At 45.5% G+C, this 17,271-nt stretch overlaps 1 protein-coding gene across 4 annotated transcripts in view; it reads left to right on the top strand.

Annotated features, from left to right (window-relative positions):
• RPH3AL (rabphilin 3A like (without C2 domains)) overlaps positions 1-16,776 on the top strand; it is a 174,499-nt gene extending 157,723 nt beyond the window's left edge. For all 4 annotated transcript variants that reach the window (XM_027862427.1, XM_027862426.1, XM_027862429.1 and 1 more), the window contains 3 exons: positions 8,473-8,574; positions 10,317-10,490; positions 15,336-16,776. In XM_027862427.1, the coding sequence (XP_027718228.1) occupies positions 8,473-8,574; positions 10,317-10,490; positions 15,336-15,367 (308 nt within the window). In that variant the 3' untranslated portion in view covers positions 15,368-16,776. The remainder of the gene's footprint in view (positions 1-8,472; positions 8,575-10,316; positions 10,491-15,335) is intronic.
• The last annotated feature ends 495 nt before the right edge of the window (positions 16,777-17,271 follow it).

Genomic DNA, 17,271 nt, shown 5'->3' with positions numbered 1-17,271 from the left:
CTGAAAATATCTCAGCACCTCCCTAATTCCCATAATTTCTGGGGGGTTTTTGGAAACACTGAGACATAAGTGTCAGCATGTTAACTGCTTCTGGAGCTCTCCAGCTCTTGTCCCTGGACTGGGCTGGCCACCTCCAGTTCAGGAAGAGCATGGAAATGGTCTTTGCCCTGCTTTCCAGCTGCAGCTCAGGTCCGAAGAGTCCTCAGAATTGTCAAGGGTGCTTCACTGTGATGGATAAGAATCTGAGCTTAAAGTAAAATCAGAAGATGGTTAAAAGCTTGAGGAGCCCTTCGAGGTCACGTAGTCCAGCCTCCTTATTATTTTTGCATTTTTAAAAGTTTTAATAGATGCTCTGGTTTCACATCCTATTTCATTTCTGAATTTCCCCTTCCCTGGCTAGCAAGCCTTCCCTTGTCACAGAGATATGTTTAAAACACAATTCAGCAAAACCAGCCAAGGCTGACACACAAGCCATGGCTGAGGGTGTGTATGTGACACCTTGTACCTGCAGTCACTCACCTCTCCACCAGAAGGAGAAGGAGCCTTTGGAAACCTTCCTCATAGGTCTCTGCTTCTAGACTCTCCCCTCTCCAAAACATCCTCTGCACAGCTGTCCAACTGATGGTCTTAAAACAGATCTGACCGTGTCAGGCTCTTACTTTATGGATCTAGACCTCAGAGGTGACCCTCCTTCACCCATTTTGTGACTGAGGAAACCGAGGCTCAGGGAAATAAAATAATTTGCCCAAGGTCACTTGGGGTAATCATCATGGGTAGAATTTGGACTGACTCCAGAACCAAAGCTCTTTCCACTGCCTGATCATTATACTTCATGCAACTTTCAATTTCCTAACCCCTTTTTATAGTGGATAGGACTAAGACCCAGGGAGGGAACGTACTTTGCCCAGGGTCACACAGTACATGAGAGGCAGGGCTAGAACCAGACCCTAGGTTTCCTGATGCCCAGACTAGGCCACTTAGCCCTGCACTGTTCTGGGTGCTGATGCTTCATTGGGTCATCCCTTTACTTGTTCAAGGTTGGTATTACTTCTGCAAGGGAGGCAGTTGAGTACAGTGCACAGATGGCAGCATTTGGAGATCCACAACCTGGGTTGTAATCCTGGATTTTTTATTTCCTAGCTGTGAGACTTTGGGCAAATCTCTTTCTTTCTCTGGGCCTCAGTTTCCTTTTTTTGTAAGATGAACAGGTGACCTTTCTATAGATCCTAGACCTCTGAGCCCCTTCTCGCTCTTAATCTGTGATCTCTAAGTCCCTTCAAGTTCCAAATCCAATGATTGCGTTCTGGCCCTGTTGTCCCTCTTCTTTGCTTGAGGCAGTCAGGATCGACTTTATTAAAAAAAAAAAAAGATTTTTTTTCTCCCCCTCTGAGTACTAAGACTCAGAGTTTCCATGGTGACAGTCAAGCTGATAATCCATTTAAGAGCAAACCAGGCACACAAAACTGGCCTGTCCCCAAAAAAGGGGCTGTTGCTGCTTGGCCCAGGCGGAGCTTTCCTAGCTAACACGAGGAGAAAGCCCAGGCATGAGGAAGTATGGAGCAGTGGTTAGTGCTGGGGGGGGGTACAAACTAGTTCTGAATCCTGGGCTTCTGTTTTCAGCTGCCAGCCAGTATTGGATAGGGCAGTACTGTCACTTCTTCCAAGCCGATGGAGAAGATCCCCAGAATTTCAAGCCCTCGTGCAGAGTTCTGAGGGAGTATGGCCATCATATCTCTTCTGCCCCTGCCCACTGTCTCCTCCTACCACCTGCAAGCCCAGGTGGGTCATGGGGCAGGTCCATTTGGGTGACATCCTCTTCATCATAAAGTGAATATATATAGTGATATAATGTAAGGGTGTCAAAGTACTTTTTTTTTTGGCTAGGCAGTTGGGGTTAAGTGACTTGCCCCGGGGTCACACAGCTAAGAAGTGTCAAGTGTCTGGTCTGAGGCCAGATTTGAACTCAGGTCCTCCTGACTCCAGGGCTGGTGCTCTATCCACTGCACCACCTAGCTGCCCTGACAAAGTACTTTTAATCAGCCAATAAACATTAATTAAGTACCTTCTATATCCATGACGGTGCTTGGCACTGGAGATCCAATCAACCAACGAACATTTATTGAGCACCAGCTATTGTATCCAAGTACTATTGGGCTAGGAGCCTATAAAGACAAAAATGAAACAGCCTCTACCCTCAAGGAGCTTACATTCTATGAGGGAAATAATCTTCCACAAAGATGTAAAGTAGAAGAAATGGATGGCGGTTGGAGAGAAGGGCACTTAGCAGCAAGGGAGCAAGAAGAACTTCATTTGATCCTCATAGCAACCCTGTGAGGGAGGTGTCATTATCACCCCCATTTTACAAATGGAGAAACAAACCCAGTTAAGGGAAGTGACTTGCTCAGGGTAACACAACTAGAATCACAGAACCAGAGATCTGGAGCCAAATTACGTTAGAGACCATCTAGTTCACCCTCATTTGACAGATGAGGAAACTGAGGCTCAGAGACTCAGGTATGTGAGGTGACTTGAGCAGGGTTGTACAGCTAGGACCATGGAGTTGTAGGTTTAGAATTAAAAGGGACATAGAGGCGATCTAGTCCAACTTTATCTTACAGATGAGGAAACCGAGGGTGAGGGAGGTTAAGTGACTTGCCCAGGGCCACACAGCTAGTAGGAATCTGAAGTAGGATTCAAACCCAGGTCTTCTCGACCAGGTCTTCCAGCCCTCTATCCTGGTGTCAAACTCACATAGAATTGGGAAGGGAGGGCACTAAACCACATAGAAGGATCCCTTCCAGAGGCATATTGACTTAGAAAATCACATATTAACATTATTTGTGCTCTACTTTGTCTATTGTTATCTATTTTGTTAAATATTTCCCAATTGCATTTTAATCTAATTCGGGCTTCACTATCCATAAACTCAAGCTGCCTCTTTTTTGGAAGGTAGTAGGAACCATTTCCTACTATAAAAATAAGTGTGGACCCTATCCAAGATCTCATTGCTTTGTAATCCCAGTCTGATCCTTTGGGGAATGAGAGAGAGGGAGAAAGAAACAAAGAGATGGGGGGGGAGGGAGAAAGGGAGAGAGGCAGACAAGATACAGAGAGACAGACAAGAGAAAGAGAGAGAAAAGGGGAGAGAGAGAGAGAGAGAGAGAGAGAGAGAGAGAGAATATCATTTGTTGAGGATGGAAGAGCAGGGGCCAAAAGATTCATGAGCCTGAAAGCTTTGTTAATAGACCTAGAAGATTTGTGAGCTGGACTGAGGAGGGAGGGAGGAGAAATAGTGGCAGTAGAATCACAGATTAGGCCAGCTTGGGTTTCATGGGGATGTTTCTGGAGTATGGGCCCCCCCCCAACCCCCTCTCTGAAAGAAGCCAGGAGTATTTGGGGAACTGTGTGTGTGTTGGGCTTCCATCCAGGAACTCCCAACCCTCTGGCAGATCGTGTCTTTTTCCCCCTGTTGACACTGATGCTTTAGCGCTGGGCATAGATACTGCGAACTTTCCTTTCCTTTCCTTTTCTTTTTTTCAGTTTGTTTCTTTAGCAGAATTTATTAGAGTAGATTAGAAATGGGATTTGGGGGCCCTTGCTGCAAAGCCCTCTAAGCTCCAGCCTGATCCCAGCTTGAAATCCCTGACACAATGAGAGATGTGGCAGAGGGGGGCTGATGGGAAAGCGAGAACATTTTCTGACAGCTGGTAGCCTCCTCTCTGAGACCTTTGTGAGTGAAATGACCCCAGGAGGCAAAGGCACCTGTGTGGTCCAAGGGCTTCAGTGGAAGCCAGACTGGTCCCCTTCAACCCTGCTCTCTGCCTTTTGTAAAAAACAAAAACAAAACAAAACCAAAAAACCAAAACAAAAAAAGTAATCTTTTCTCATTATGAACTTCACTTCAAACCAAAAGTGATCAGTACTTTCGATGTAAACACATCTGTGGTTCAGTGTTCCTAGCCTCCTTAACCATACCCTTTACATCATATATTTTCATTTTTGTTCAGGCTTGTGATTTCATCAGTATCTTGGGAAATGCAGATATGCGATTTCTCTGAAACATTAGAATTAGGGAGTTATTTGAGAGCAATGAAGCCGCTAGATGGTGAAAGATAAAGTCTTGAGCTTGAATCCAGGAAGACCTGACTTCAAATCTAGCCTCAGACACTTACTAACTGTGGGACCATGGACAAGTCACTTAACTTTTGTTTACCTCACTTCCCTCTCCTATAAAATGGGGATAGTCATAGCACCTATCTCTCAGGGTTGTGGGGATCAAATGAGATCATATTTGTAACTGTGCCAAGTGCTGGGGATACAAGGAAAGGCAGAGGACGGTCCCTGCCCCCACCAAGAGCTCATCCTTCCCTTCTAGTTCTGAAACCAAATGAAGCCTAAGGCTGCCCAGCTAGAAAGTGGCCTGCCTTGGCCTCCATGAGCCTTTCATCTAAGTGTCCCCACCTGCTTGGTTGTCATTAAGAGGTGACAGATAGGGAGAGCCTGCTTACCTCAGCCCCTAGAGCAGAGATAACTGGATACGCGCTCTTCTTCTCCCCACGTGAGCTTCTTTTTCATGGGGGGGTTTCTGTAGAGTTTCCCCGAAGGGAGATGGCTGTTAGGCAATGCTGCACGGTGATGTGGTTTATCAGAGAGTGAGCTGCCCAACCCTTCCACTACTTGGCTGGGGCCATCTTGGTAGCTGCCTCTCAAGCCTCCCTGTCAAAAACCCAGGCAGCAGCGACTGTCATTATAGTCACAGCAGGAGCCACCACTGCCCTTCACCATGCTCTAACCCGGCAGTCAGGAGACACGAGTTCTCGAACTGGCCACCAAATTCTTGGGCAGGACATTGCCCCCTCTCTGTGCTCATGTCTCCGTTCCCTCATCTATAAAATGCGGATAAGAACAGCACCAACCTCACAGGGAGGTTCAAATGAGCAGATGTCTCTAAAGCTATTTGCAAAGTTTAAAACACTCTTTAAAGGTGGAATGAGGACTGGATATGTGATTTCACTGATGAGGGGGGAAGTCCCGGATGGGGAAGTTCCCTCTACCAAGGAAGATCAACGCTTCCTCTGTGACTTCTAGTCTTAAAGAGTCACCTGGGGCCACTAAGAGGTTAAGTGACTTGCCCAGGGTCACACAGCCAATATGTGTCAAAGGTAACACTTGAACCCAGGTCTTCATGGCTCCAAGACCAGTTCTCTTCCACATTAACTGACTTGGATTTGTGTATATATATATATATATATATATATATATATATATATATATATATATATATGTGTGTGTGTGTGTGTGTGTGTGTGTGTGTGTGTGTGTGAATGCATGTATACATACATGTATAAACACATACATATATGTATATTTGTATATAAACATACACATATGTACATATATACCTATATGTCATTATAATTATTATTTTGGATTGGACCTGACTTTTTTTTTTTTTTGGTGTAGAGAGCTCCCAAGTGAAGGGAGTTCCCTCCACCAAAGCAGGTTGGCACCTTCTCTACAACCTCTCTCTCAGAGAGTTATTTAAGAGACTGAGAGGGTAAGGGACTTGCCCAGAGTCACCCAGACAGCAGGTGTCCCAGGTGGAACTTGAATCCAGATTTTCCTGTGTCTGAGACAAGCTCTACCCACTGTGCAACACTGCCTCGTTTTGGGGGGAGCAATGTGAAATAAATCTGGAAAGGGAGGTTGAAGCCATTATACGTTTGAGGCAGGAAATGAGCCTAGATCTTCCTTTCTTGAAGACCAGCTTTCAATCTCCCACCTTCTGCTTCCTCTCAGCATTTTTTTCTGTGAAATATTGTGCGCGCCTAAGTCCCAGCGCAGTTGTGAGGATCAGATGAGATCCTAGATGGGAAAATGGAAAATCCTCATGAAATGAGGTGGTCAAACTAAATAATCCCTAAGGCTCCTTTTTGCTTTAAAGGAATGGGTGATTCACCGATTTGGTTAAGTAAAAGAAATAAGAATTATTATGAAAATATGAAAGTCTCCCTCCAAAGCCTCCTCATAGTGGACAAGTAAACACAGGCTGTCAGAGACACCAGCAGGTTCGAAGCTTTCAGTAATGAACCAGTGTCTGTTGTTTGGGGACCAGCGCAACTACTTTTAGAGAAACTCGTCTCCAGGTTACCCATGGGGTGAGGATTTTTTTTTCTTTTTTAACATGGTACTCTTGAAGATCATCTACTGAGCCACAGAGGGGTTGAGACCTGCTCTGGTAAAAGGAGTACCTATACTGATGAAATCACAGATCCTTGGACTACTGCAGTATTACTTTTACAAAGAGCCATAATTAGAGTGGGGCAATCAGAGCTTGTCCCCAGGGCATAGAAATGTAGAGGGTGCAACTATACTTGGATTCCTTCAGTACATCAAAACAGCTGATCCTAGGACTGAGTTAGCAATAACAATTAGTTAAAATAGGAAGCTACCGGATGGCATCCTTCCTCTCCTCTCTGCAGCAACTTCTCCCCTAATTGAACTCCTCCCAACCCCCACCCCCACCTTATTCCTTCTCCTCTTCATGGCAATCCCCCTTTGTCCTGTGGTTTCTGCAGGATCTCTGTCTCCACACAACAGGGAATTGTATCCCAACATCCCCTTGCTGGACTGTCTTAAAAAGTTGATTTGGGCCCGATTGCCTCACCAAAAAAAAAAAAAAAAAAAAAAAAAGCAAAAACAAAAACAAAAAGTTGATTTGGGGTGTGTTTCATGTTGCCTTGGGAACATTTCGTGCAATTTGCACCAGGTGCTCAAACTAATAGCTACAATCCTTACAGCAGGTTTTGATACCCATAATGAGGACCCACAGCCTCAGATACCCCCTGCATCCTCAAAAAAAGATCGAACTGTGTCCATGTTGGTTTTCTCTCCATAGAATATAAACTCCATTAGGGCAGGGACTGACTCATTTGTGCCTTTGTATTACCAGGGCCTTGCACAATGCCTGATGTATAGTAGGTGCTTTTAATAACAAACTCTTTGAATAAGTGAGTGCATGAATAAATTGAATTGAATGAATGTGCTAAATAGTTTTGTAATGATCGCTTTTTAGTATATTTTGAAATCTAATTGAGTGAATCATAGGTTCAGAAAATTAAAACTGGCAGGGTGCTAGAGATGGTCCCTTTGTGGGTGTGTTTAGACTCGATGGCCTGGAAATCCTTCCGGCCCTGAAGTCTGTGATTCTCTCTCTGACAATGCAGGTAGAATGAATGAGAGGGCAAGTGTAGTGTGGCTTGGAGTGAAGGGTGGTGGGAAGTGCCTTTTATAAGATGAAAGCTGAGATCACTCAGAGGCTGCCTCCTAATTAAACACAACTCTGGGCCTCTGGTAGGAAGAGGGTTATCCTCAAAACAATCCAAAATGAGGCATGCAAAATGACAAATAACAAACATGGCCCCAAGAGGGAGACAAGAAGACAACCCCTCCTCCTCCTTGGCAGAAGCGGAGGTCTATGGGTGAAGAATGTTGCATACCTCATCAAGTTTTTTTTTCCTATGCTTTGATTGATTTTGCTGGGTTTTTCTTTCAAAAAAGTCTCTTATGTGAGATGGCTTTCTAGGGAAAGGGATAACAAGAGTTATCAATAAAAATATGTATTTTAAATGCAGGGTTATAAAGTGAGACTCTGGGGGAGTGGGACAGAGTATGGACTCATTTTTCCTCCCCCTCTGTTAAATACCTAGGCCAGATAAAAGGCTGGACCTCTTCACTGGACCTCAGTTTCTTCATGTAGACAGTAGCAGTAGAATGTAAGTTCCCGGAGGGCAGAGATTGTTCATTGTCATATCTGTGTCCTCGGCACCCAGTGCAGTGCCGAGAACTTAGTAGGTGTTTAATAAATGCTCACTGATTGATTCTTGTCTTTGCATCCCAACAGTGCTTGGCATATAGCAGGTGCTTAATAAATGGGTATTGAATGATTGATTAGCCCCTGCCCTGTTCTGCCTATTTCTTAAGGTGTCATGAGATCAGAGGAGACGGAGTCATTCAAACACTTTGTAACCTGTAAGCCTTTTACAAATATCCAGTGGTATCATTGAGTTGGGGAGACAGGCCAGACAGCTAAGGAATCATGTAAGCAGGATGTGATGGGGTGTCACAATGACTGGCATCCACAAATGCTCCTAACCAGGGCTGCTCCCACAAGGTCCCCAGAGACAAAGCCTTAACAAGCTCCCTACCTCCCTCCCCATCCCAGCCTATTATCCCTTTGACACTGAGGATGTTTTTCCTTCGGTCCCATCACAATCTCTCCTGCCTGTAATTGGAGCTGATCTTTGTCTCTTGCACAGTCCCCTGGGATGTCAAGAACAGCTACTTACCCTTCCCCCATGCGGAATGCCTTCCTTCTTCTATGTGCAGCCATAAGGAAGCTGGTCCCCTGGCCCGGGGTGAACCCACTGGGTGCGGGGATAAACATTCTCAGTCTCTGTTTGTCTCTTCCAGTGGTTTCTAGCGACAGTGACAGTGACTCCACCTTGAGCTCTTCCAGCCTGGAAGACGCCGGGGCCAAGAACTTGAAAGGTAGCAAATCCCGAACAGAATCAGGTAAGAAGGTGGGTGGCTGGCCCTGCAGAGAGGCTGAGCTTTGAGAAGCCTCGGGGCTGGAAGGGGCAGGTCTAGGCTGTGCAGGGAAGACCACCATGGTGTCTCTGAACATAGCTCTCTGGGGTGCACGTAAGTGGGTATTCACGCATCATTAATGGAATTTATGAAGGCAAACCTCAGTGTTAGGGGCTCATTTGTGAAATCAGACCTGGAAGAGAGCCCAGAGGCCATCCAATCCAATCTGAACCATTCCAGACCAGTGATTCCCTCTACAGCATCCCAGGCAAGTGGTCACTCAGCCTGTGCTTGGAGACTTTCAGTGATGGGGAACTCACCCCTCTGAAAGAACACTGTATTTGAAGTCAGAGGACCTGGGGTAGCCCCCTCCCTCCCAGGGGACTCAGCCAAGGGCATTCATTGAAAGGGTTCCATCTTCTGCATGGCTTCAGCTGAGATAGCCACATTAAAGGTACATTTCTCTTGGCACTTTATAGTTTTTAAAAACGTACACATTTGTTCATTATAACCCTTCTCCAAGGAGGCAGAGCACGTATAAGAGGGGGTTAGATTAGCCCCGAGCTCTGGGGCTAAAATATACCTTAGAGGCCTTCTGGTCCATCCCCCTTCATTTGACAGGGGAAGGAAACCCAGACACATAAAGTGACCTTGCATCATGGCATCATAGATTCAGACTGGAAAGGACCTTAGAGGCCTTCTGGTCCAACCCCTCTCATTTTTACAGAGTAGGAAATTGAGGCTTATAAAGGAGAAGTGACTTGCCTAGGTATTCAGTCTCTGCCCTCCGTCAGCTGCTGTGCTATACTCCTGTACACCCCTGCCCTAGTCTGCACACACTTCTGTCTGTCTTCCTAAGCTGCCCTGGGCTGGAAAAATGACTCACTGTGACTCCTTCTTGGCTTTCCCAATCACAATTCAGTCTGGAGAGTTTTCTAAGCTATTGTGGAGGAGATGTATTGGGTGAACTAGGCAAAATGCTTCATCTCACTGTGCCATCTTGAGTCTGTCCCTCCAAAAACAGGATTTGAACTGGATGGCATCTGGGGTCCCTCCCAGCTCTAGATGTATGATCCTATGAGCCAGGGGTAAGTAAGTACTGCCTTGGTACAGTCATATTTCTCATTTTGAGTTCATTAGGTAGACCCACCTTGGGCCTATCTATCTGAGTCTTAAAGGAGCTCAGTGCCGTGGTAGATGGGGAGGATGGATCTGTCTTCCTCCATCATGTTCCTTCAGGAAGGCAGGGTAGATACCGTTGGGGGCAGATACAAAAGCTTCATCAGGACCTTTATGGGTCAAAACTCAAGAGGCAGAAGGGCCCCTAGAGGCCCTCAGGCTCTCAGGCTCAATTCTCCTCTGAGGTTTAGGACTGGTAGGGATTGCTCTACTCCCTAAGAGGTTTCCTGCGCCACTCCCTCCCTGGAGTTGCTAATGTCTTAACCTTCTCAAGTTAACTTATGTTGTACGTACATCTACACGGGCCAGTTGACTCCCCAGCTAGGGTGTAAGCTCCATGAAGGCAAGGACTATTTGTTCTGTTTCTTTATGTCCCTGGGACTTAGCACAATTCCTGGCACATAGTGAGTGCTTAGTAAATGTTTGTTGATTCATTGAACTAGCAAGAGACTCTGTTGGCAACTCCCAGGAAGGGGATAGAAGAGCAGGTTAAAATCCAAAGGGGCAGGCACCCCAGATACCCTCGTCTACTGTCTGGTCTCTTCCAGGTGGCAGCAGTGACCTTTCCAGAGCAGCCCAAGGCCAGGCTCTGCCTCCTAGTCACCCCTTGGAGAGTGGGACCAGCCTTGGCAGAGAGGCTGGGGGAGTCCAAAGTGGCCCAGTGAGTGGCCTGGGAGAGCCGCAGGGGGATGGCTCCGACAGCGACAGTCACAAGGCTCCAAGTAAGTGGAAAGTTTTTCTCTTCCCTTTGGGGCATCTCTCTGACCCTACTCAGGGTCCACACTTCCCCTTCTCTCTTTGACTAAAAAGGACCTTCTTGATAGCTGACCTTTCCCACCAACTCTTCTTCAGAGTTCACTGCTTACCAGCAGAGCATCTCTCTTCATCCCCGAAATCCACATTGGTCCAGCCTGGCATGAATGGGGAGGGAACAGGGCACTCAGCTAATTGCGCTTTTAAAGCCCTTCACAACCTGGCCCCAACCTAACTTTCCAGCCTTGTCATATATTATCTTCTTCCCACATCCTACACCCAAAATGGCCTTCTCTTTGCTCTCGTCGCTCAACATGCCAGCTCCCATCACCATGCTTTTTCACGGGCTATGTCCCCATGCCTGGAATGCACTCTCTCTCCCAGAATCCCTCCCTGCCTTCAAGGCATGGCTCAAGCATCACCATCTACTTGAAGCCTCTCTTGATCTCCTCCAAGTATTAGTACTCTCCCTCCTAAAATCTCTCTGTTTAGCCACCTTGTATTTATTTGCATTTTTTCTCCTCATACAGGGTGTCCCAACGGCCTTCGTGCTGTTTTAAGCTACTAAAAGCTTAAATCATGTATTTATTCCTTGTATTTATTCCCTATATACTTTTGTTGTTGTTGAGTTGTTTCAGTTGTGTCTGACTTTTTGTGACCCCATTTGGGGGCTTTCCTAACAAAGATACCAGAGTAGTTTGCCCTTCCCTTCTCCAGTTCATTTGACAGATGAGGAACTGAGGCAAACAGGGTTAAATGATTTGCCCAGGGTCACACAACCAGTAAGTGTCTGAGACTGGATTCGAACCCATGAAGATGAATCTTCCTGGTTCCAAGCCCAACGAGCTATCCAGTGGGCCGCTTGTCTAGAAGTTCTTTGAGAGTAGGGATGATTTCATTCCTTGTATTTACAACCCCTGTCTCTAGCGCAGTGGATCATAGTAGTTGCTTAATAAATGCTTGTTGATTGATTTGATTGATCTGATCATGGGTTGAAAGTAGGAATCATCTTACTTAGGAGTCATCAAGTTTAAACCTTTCATTTTACATGGAATGGAAAAAGCATTTGTCACACACTGACTGTGTGCCAGGTACTGTGCTAGTGCAGAGGACACATTAAAAAAAAAAGTCACTATTCTCAAGAAGCTTATAATCTAGTTGGGGGAAATGACAAGTGAAGAAAGAGTATTGCTTATATTTAGTTCACGGGCTGCAATTGATCACAGAAAGCCCAGACATTTGCTTTAATCAAACAGTCAATCAAAAGTTAACTGGGTGTGAATAAATCCTTAACAAATTTGAAAGAATGGGGAGGGGTGGCCATTGGATAAAGGCAGATGATACTGCAAAGAAGTATCTTGTGATTGGTCAAAAAAGAAAGTTAAGTGTATCCTCCTAGGTCCATATAAAAATAGTAAGTTAGCCTAGTGGGGAGGTCTCTTCTAAGCCCCAGAGATCCCATTGACCATGCTGTGAGGGAGATTGGACTGGTAGGAGACAGTAAATTCATCTGGAAGTAGAGAGAAACATGCCTGCTGAGCATCCAGAGGCAGAATTGAACGGGTGAGAGACTTGTGAATATCAAAAGGTCAGAGTATTTGGAGGTCCCATCCACCAGACCTGGGAGCCGATGTCCCAGTCTGCTCTGAGAGGCACACAGAGACCAAACTAGACCCTTCCAAGGAAAGGCAACTTCAAGGGAAGAATGACCTTTCAGGAAAGAGATTAAGTTGGAGGTGTGGGCTTTACAAGGATTTACAAGTCCTTGGGGACCACCAGGTAGTCAAGGGAACTTCATGAGGATTCTGGGGTGAGAAGAAAGGGACTCCCAGGGACAAGCTATGAGCTACCCTTTGCCCCTGATACCTCTGTCCTTATTCTAAGTGTGAGCTCACACTCCACAGTAACTTGTGAGGGAAAGTACATCCCCTGCTTTGGGGAGGGGGGGATTATTTTTGTGGCCACTGTCCTTGCTATACTTACTTAATAAATGTCCTTTTAAAGCTAATTAAACATTATTGTGCCTACTTGTTAATAATTAATAGCCAATAATTATATTTAAAATAAATCCTTATTGGCAGCTAATTAATAATAATCAATATATTGGTTATAATAATTAACATGTTTATTATTGATTAGCTATCAATAATCATAATTTTTGATCATTTTTGATGTATACTTTATATAATGCTTTAAGGATTGCCACATGCTTTACATATGTTATTTCATTTGATCTTCACAAAAAAAGAATCATAGCTAACATTCATATGGCACTTACTCTATGCTAGGCACTATACTAAGCACTTTACAATTGTATCTCATTTGATTCTCAAGAAGGGAGGTAGGTGCTATTTCTATTCCATTTAATACAAGGGGCTCATAAGCTACAGTGCTATCATTGAAAGAGATAGGGGACCTTAGGAGCCATCAAATTTAATGCTTTCTTTTTATGTGGATTGTTAAAAGCATTTATCAAGCACCTACTGTATGCAGCCCAATGCCCTCCTCGGGATTACCCCTAGAAGTCTGAGGGAATAGTAGTCATTGACCACTAAGAACCCAGCTGGCCAATGCTAGAGGGAGATGTACTCAGAGGCCCAGTGAACTGGTTACCTCTAGGAGCAGGGGCCCTTGTCCTTTGAGACCAGAGAGGAGGAAAGAATGGGGATCAACACAGGTCTGAAGTAGAGTGAATGACAGTGGACTGGCCTCATGTCAGATGGAGGGAGTCTTCTCAGGAACATAGGAGACAGGGCCCCAAGCAAGCTTTCCAGAACGTAAATATCTTTCTTTCTTTCTTTCTTTCTTTCTTTCTTTCTTTCTTTCTTTCTTTCTTTCTTTTTTTTTTTTTTTTTTTGGCAAGGCAATTGGGGTAAGTGTATCTGGTCTGAGATCGGATTTGAACTCAGGTCCTCCTGCCTGTAGGGCCAGTGCTCTATCCACTGTGCCACCTAGTTGCCCCCAGAACATAAATTTCTTAAGAGTAGGGATTATTTCATTCTCAGCTGGGTAGCATAATGGGTAGAGCACTGGACCTGGAATTGGGAAGAATTAAGTTCCAACCAGTCTCAGATATTTTACTGGCTTTGTGACCTTGGGCAAATCAACCTCTGTTTGCCTCAGTTTCCTCAACTGTAAAATGAGGATATTAAAAGCACATGCCTTAAAGAGTTATTGTAAGGATTAGATGAGATATGTATATAGCACTTACCACAGGGCCTGGTACATGGCTCTATATAAATGCTTATTCCCTTCCCTCACTTTGTATTACAAGTCAACAAGCATTTATTAAGTGCCTGCTATATTCCAGGTGCTAAGTGCTGGGGATACAAAGAAAGGCAAAAGACAGTCCTTCCTCCCAGTGCTTAGCACAGTGCCTGGGACATAAGGGCTAATTAATGTTTGTAATTAACTGATTGATTATAAGATCATAAATTTAGAGCTAGAAGGTATCTTAGAATTCATCTAGTCCAACCCTCTGATTACAGATGGAGAAAGTGAGGTTATATTTACTTGGGAGGGATATGACACATACAACTGGAGGGATCAGGAAAGGCAGTGGGTACAGTCAGTGCAACGACAAGGAAATGGGAAATGGGGCGCAGAATTCAGGGGAACAGCAAGCAGCTCAAAGGTCAAAGTAGCATAGATTTAGAACTAGGCATCATGGTGGCCATCTCTAGCCAACTCCCTCTTTTGCAAGGAAACTGAGGCCCAGAGAGGTTAGGTGACTTTCCCCAGGTCACACAGGTAGCAGTAGTAGGTCTGGGATTTGGTTTGAACAGGACTAGAACCCAGGTTTCCCTAAGGCCTAACCCAGAGCTCGGGCACCCTTATACCAAAGCATCCCAAAATTGGCCACCTTGACCGGCTGGGAGAATGTTATTAACTGGATGACTTCTCAGGCTCCTGTTATCTTTGATGCCAAAGATCTGAAAATTCAAGGGGAGCTCCTGTTTCCTTGGGGTTTCCCAAGGGATCCCTTGTCCCTGCTGGTAAACTTGCAAAGCAGTAGTAGCCTTGAAGGTTTGACAGCAGACAGCAGACAGCGCATTTTCTCAGAAACACTTCCATTCAACTCCCATTTTTTCTCTTTTTTCATTGAAGGCTAAAAAGAAAAAAAAAAAGTCTTTCTGTCTTCAGAAAACCAAGGAGCTCTGTAGGTGTGGTTTAGTAGAACTCTTCCTGAGCTGTGACAGGTTCATTTATGCAGCGGGAACCCAATGCAGGAGACAATTACTTTTAAGAGCAATTCTGTTCCTATCCTGGCATGTGGGATTCAGCCAGAGCCCCCCCCCAGGACAGTCAATGTCATAGGGTCATAGACCATAGAAGCTAAAGCCAGAAGGCACCTGTGTAGACCATTCCTGTAGACCAGCAGGTTTCTAAGGCTGGAAGGCACCCCTGAGGCCATCCAGTCCAACCCCCTTCACTTTACACATGAGGAAACTGAGGCCCAGTGATGTGAAGTGATTTTTGCCCAGGATCTCCTAGCTAGTAATTGAAATCTGAAGCAGGATTAGAACTCGTCTTCCTGACTCCGAGTCTGGTATTCAGCTCACTATACCATACTGTACCTTTATCCAACCCTCTCATTTTACAGGTGAGACAGCTGAGGCCAGAGCAATTAAGTGACTTACCCCAAATCACACAGATACTAAGCAGCAGAGCCAGATTTCGAATTCAGGTTTAGTAATGACAATTTCTGCCCTCCTGGTTCAGCACTTGCTAGGGGGCAGGGATTGAAATTTATGTCAATATTTGGTCTTTTTTTACTATTGATCTTTTTTTTGTGATTTTTCTTGTTCCCAAAGGCAAATGGCACGCCTGGATGAGTGCTCGTTGATGATGCAGGCAAAGGAACCCATCTTGGCTTTTGTCAAGGACACCCACAGACTGGACATTTCTGTGGAACACACACACACACACACACACACACACACACACACACGTTCCAGGCCCTTTGGGACCTGTGAACTTTTTGTTTACCAAGCTGCCTTGAGGATTTGTTGCGAGGTGGAACGGAATCAGCCTTTCCTCAGCCCTCATGGACCCTGGCCACTCTCTGTATGATGGTAACTGGGGCAGTCCTGTACCCACATCTGACAGCTACTGCCCACTCCCAAGAAAAACTGAGCTAATTCTGATGATGGACAGCTTGAAGAGGAAGGTGTGGCCAGCTGCCCTCAGCTACTCTCCTCTTTCCTTGTTGGCCAATGGGAACTGGTCTATCCTTTGGCTGAAGGGCCCCTGTCCAGATGCTGGTGCAGGGTCTTCTGGGGTGGGGGTGAGGCTAGACCATAGCTAGACTGCTGCCTTCACTGTCCTGTCTCCATCCCACTTGGGATGGGAGCTCTGCCTGAAGATTCAGTCTGTCTCTTTATATTTTTTATTTGGTTCTCCCCCTCCTACCCCCTGCCCTCAAACCCTCTGCCCAGAATGAAGAGGCTTTCAAACCAACTCAATGAGAGGAGGGGTCCACCCACTGCTTTTGGAGGCAGGCCAAGGACAACAGCTGTCTCTTTAGGGTAAGGAAAACACATCTGAGCGCTAGTGATGAAGTCAGTGACCTTGGTCTGAAGAATGAGGAGAGGGTCCAGGTGAGCCTGCAGATTCACCAGCTTTTGCCCTTAGTAAGGGGCTAGAAGCTGCTCCCTGCCCCCACTCTCTGGGCTGCCAGGGAGAGCTCTCTTTGAAACTCCCTCCCCTCCCTTGGTCAGGTTGATTAAAATTCCTCAGCTCCCCTTTCCTGCATCGAGTTTCCTGATTAGTCTCACTTCAGCCAGAGTCAAAGACAACCACTGGGTGTCTGGCAGCGCTCAGGAATGAATAGCAGAGATTTCTCCTCCTCAATAGCCAGCCTCGGCCTTATTCTCTTGCCAAGACACGTGGGTCCCAGAAGCCATCAGTTCATTTTCTTCAGAAGATTCAGCTTGGCATGGAAAATGCCAGATTCACAGGGACTGGCAAACTCTTTTGGAAAAATCCACCCCAATGAGATGCCTTTGGGGGTGGGTGGTTTGGGGGTCTTTTTCCCTTCTTTGTTTGAATTAATGCCAGCACATTGTCTGTTTCCTCTTATTCTCCTCTGAGTACTGGGTTCATGGACTACCACCCCACCTATAGGCTAGCCTCGGGGGTCCTGAGCTTTCCTTCTCTTGTTGGAAAAATGGATCTAGGGACAGAAACCTGCTGTTTCACTGTGATGAGGTATCTTTCAGGAAGAAAACAATAAAAAACTGGAATTTGCATCAAGCCACTTGGTGTCTCTCTAAAAGGAGAAAGTTTATTTCCTTCAGTTGTAAGACAGATGTATCAGCTGCTGCCTGGTGCCCTGTGCTTACATCAGGGGTTCTTAATCTTTTCTGTGTCCTGGACCCCTTGGGCAGCCAGTCTGGTGAAGCCTATGGACCCTTTCTTAGAATCATGTTTTTAAATTCATAAAATGAGATTGTAGAGAAAACTATATTGTATTGTAGTTATCGAAATATTTTTCAAAAGATCGTGGGTTAAGGACCCCTGGTTTCAGTGCCTGCCCACCCCTGCTTATAGACCATAGGATTTCACATTTTGAGTTCAAAGGAACCTGAGGAGCCTCTCATTTTGTAGACAAGGAAACTGAAGCCCAGAAAGGTTCGATAAATTGGCAAAACTCACACAGACTGAGTCAGGATTTGATCTCAGATCCTCTGAGTACAGACTCAGCTTGTTGGAATTGACCAGAGTTGACATCCCATTAGTGAAGGCACA

The sequence above is a fragment of the Vombatus ursinus genome, unplaced genomic scaffold (assembly GCF_900497805.2).
Source record: "Vombatus ursinus unplaced genomic scaffold, bare-nosed wombat genome assembly UNPS02014768.1, whole genome shotgun sequence".
In the NCBI taxonomy this organism is placed as follows: Eukaryota; Metazoa; Chordata; class Mammalia; order Diprotodontia; family Vombatidae; genus Vombatus; species Vombatus ursinus.
The sequence above is the reverse complement of the archived record's forward strand: the minus strand, read 5'-3'. Positions and strand labels throughout refer to the sequence as shown.